Source organism: Lycium barbarum, chromosome 4 (assembly GCF_019175385.1).
Source record: "Lycium barbarum isolate Lr01 chromosome 4, ASM1917538v2, whole genome shotgun sequence".
NCBI lineage: Eukaryota > Viridiplantae > Streptophyta > Magnoliopsida > Solanales > Solanaceae > Lycium > Lycium barbarum.
The window spans coordinates 14,530,144-14,533,709 of NC_083340.1; the positions used below are offsets into that span (position 1 = coordinate 14,530,144).

At 35.7% G+C, this 3,566-nt stretch overlaps 1 protein-coding gene across 1 annotated transcript; it reads left to right on the forward strand.

Annotated features, from left to right (window-relative positions):
• The first annotated feature begins 1,121 nt into the window (after positions 1-1,121).
• On the forward strand, positions 1,122-3,232 carry LOC132635296 (protein RGF1 INDUCIBLE TRANSCRIPTION FACTOR 1-like). Its single transcript, XM_060351624.1, has 4 exons — positions 1,122-1,320; positions 1,419-1,616; positions 1,972-2,187; positions 2,558-3,232. Exons 1-4 carry the CDS (start codon positions 1,318-1,320, stop codon positions 2,816-2,818), a joined length of 678 nt encoding a protein of 225 aa, XP_060207607.1. The 5' UTR covers positions 1,122-1,317; the 3' UTR covers positions 2,819-3,232.
• The last annotated feature ends 334 nt before the right edge of the window (positions 3,233-3,566 follow it).

Below are 3,566 nucleotides of genomic sequence, written 5' to 3' on the forward strand. Positions count from 1 at the left end.
ATTTAAAAATATTTATTGTAATTATATTATTTTAAGAAATACTAAAAATTAAATACTCATGGGGCTTATGCCCCGTGCCTCGAGGCTTACGCCTCGTCGAGGCGTATGTAAAACGCCCCGCCTTACACCCCCGCCTTTTAAAACACTGGTTGGGACAGGAAACCCTTTTAATCTTTATAATATCAAGGCAGTATAGACAAAATTTAGTTATTTCTATGTAATATCATTGGGGAACTTTGGATAATATTATTTTCATTTTTGAGAAAAAACAATAGCATTTCATCATAATTGAAGGCCAATTTTGACACTTTGAAAATACATGATGTGACCTCGCTCATTTTTGGCCGATGATATATGATCAAAGGGATTCACCTCATTGAAAAGGTGAAGGGGTTATGTTTTGCAAACCTAAAAAGCTAAAAGGTTAAGAGGAATTTACTCACAAGTTTACAAGGATATTATCATAATCTATTTTGCATTAGCTGATTTATCATTTCAAATAACCATTTATTTTACGGCCTTTTAAAATAAAAACTCCACTTCTATGTTTTGCATTTTCAAGGAGGACAAAGCAAGATAATGAAGTAGAAATAAATGAGAAAAAATGATGTTCCCAAATGGAACAATGGTGATTAAGTTTGCAGAGGATATTTGTTCCTCACACAATGCCCACTTAGAACAACTAACTCAATGGCCAATAATGGACCAAAGATACCAAATGTGTTACAAGAGAATAGTATGCCAACTCACTATTGAAATGCCCACTACCCCTTCCCAATTAAATATGAATAAATTTTTTAAAAAAAAATAGATAAAAAGTAAAGAAACCAATCGACATGATAATTTATTGAACGTCAATTAAAAAAATGAATATATTTATGATGAGACCTAAAACAAGAATATGTAAAACATGAAAATGAAAGGGAAATTAAAAGGAAAGAAGGAGGTCGGTTCCTTGCACCCAACGTATCTCTAGGTTTTGCCTCGGAGCTAGGTTCGGAACTTTGTTTATGTATGACCTTTGAAAGGATAAGAACGACCCCCACCCTCGTCACCCCACCCCCGCCCACCCAACCCTTTTTTTTTTTCCTACCCTTACAAGTACCCTCATATTTCTCACACACCGCCTCCAATTCCTATATTTCCCAAACCAAAAACCCCTCTTAACAAATTTTCTCTTAACAAACAAATACTCTCACTAATACAAAAGCGTTACTTACTCTCAAGAAATACAACAGTTTCTTTTCTCCTTTCAAGCTGGCGATCGATAATCAAGACACCACTGTCCGTGAATTCAAGCCTAAGAACAGGCGTATTATGGTATAAATTTGTTACATTTTGTTTAATGTCCATTGATTAATTTGATTGAATTTTTTTTTTTTTTTGGCTGATATTGTTTGTGTTTTAATGTGTGTTAGGGAGCTGGAGGACCTGATGAGGAGGATAATAAGTGGCCACCATGGTTGAAGCCATTGTTAAAAGAACGTTTCTTTGTTCAATGCAAATTACATGCTGATTCACATAAGAGTGAATGTAATATGTACTGTTTGGATTGTATGGATGGTGCTCTTTGTTCTCTTTGTTTATCTCATCACAAGGACCATCGTGCCATTCAGGTAAATTCATATTACTTAATAGTTGTTTATTCTTTCACTTTCACTTTCAGAGCTATTTTTGTCAAATATAGAGCAGCTTTTCTCTAATGGAATCACAAAAAATGCACTGTTTTTAAGCAACACTTCAATTTCAAATTTAAACATTAAGGGGTTTCTGCCAGTTTTGTCAAATACAGAGCATCTTTTTTCTATCCCTTTTACCCTTTTTCCTTTAATGGAATCACAAAAATGCAATGTTTTAAAGCACCCCTTTTATTCAAAATTGTTGATTAGTTAAATGTTCAAAAAAAAATTCACCGTTGACTTGAAGAATGAGTGGTTGAATGTGGTTTGCTTGCTCTGTATTTTCTTACAGATTAGGAGATCATCATACCATGATGTGATAAGGGTGAATGAAATACAGAAGTATTTGGACATCACTTCAGTTCAGACCTACATTATCAACAGTGCTAAGGTTGTCTTCTTGAATGAGAGACCACAACCTAGGCCAGGCAAAGGTGTCACTAATACCTGTGATGTTTGTGAAAGGAGCCTTCTTGACTCCTTCAAATTCTGCTCTCTTGGTTGCAAGGTACAGTATTTTAATTCTCTTTTTAGCTCCATTCTTTACCCCTGTACAAATTTTCTTGCATTTATTTTGACTTTTAATGGTAGTCATTAAATTGGTAGATATTCTAAGTTGGGGGTAGTTGGCTTTTGACAAAATGTGAAGCAACTGAATGGGTGGGGTGTGGAGTTTCCACTCACATTTTACTAGTCCATTATTGGGCACAAACTTTGGCATCATCAACAGTTTTTTTTGGGAACACAAATAAAAAAAAATTAACAATATGGGATTTTGAGATTGGAAATAGATTACATTTAAGGTGATTCTGAATCTTGATTGTTAGCGATTCTAGGAATGGTCATTTATTAATTTGTAAATTTTGATTATTTTACAGATTGTTGGGACATCAAAAAACTTTGTGAAGAGGCCAAGGCCAAAACAATCACCGGAGAAGAAAAGGTCACCGGTGGCAACCTATGACTCCGAGGATTCTTACAGCAGTAGCAGCCATGGTCGGCACAACAGCCCAATCAACAAGGTTCAAAGTTTCAGTCCGTCAACACCCCCTCCAACTTCTGTTAATTACAGAACAGCCAAGCGAAGAAAGGGAATTCCACATCGAGCCCCAATGGGAGGACTAGTTATGGGATATTAATCAAGTCCAAGTCCAAGTAATCAGAATGCAGCTTCCTCCAAACTCATTAAAACACTAGTGCTTTCTCTAGAAAAGGCCAGTGTTTGATAAGTATTGTATATATACTTTATAGGTACTAGTATGTAATGGGAAAAGTTGGAGGAGGGGTGGAAGTTTAAATAAGAAAATGTGAAGGGACTAATAGGGTTAAAAGTTAGAAGGTGGGCTTAGAAAATAAGCCATATATGTTATTATTATATGGTATGATATGATGAAATATCGTATACTATACTATATGATGAAATATCATATACAGCGACTCTGGGCTTTAGGAGTGGTTATACATAAGTTTTGTTTGTTTTTTTCTCTCGTGTAATCAAAAATGTAAATATAATGTTCCTGTAGTTTGGATATTTTAACAACCGTGTTTATCTTCTTGTTTGTATCAATTTTGAATATTTTTTGTGGTGTGCTGAATTTTTTTTTAATTTTTTTGAGCAATAGCTGCTAATCTTGGAAACTTTTGACTGGTTGAGGTAACTTCCAATTGGTTTTGGTCATCATGGGGTCTCTGGTGGGGCGACATCAAGCCACGTGGCTGGTGATGATTGGGTAAAGGATTCTAGGTGTCTTTGGTTTATGGAATTGTGGGTGTATGTCAGCCGCCGCCCCCGCTGGGTTAGTTTCTTGGTGGAGGGGTTTTGCCGTTTGTTTAGTGGAGAGCTAGGTGATTGGTGGCCGTTAGATTAAATGTTTGATTGGACGGTCC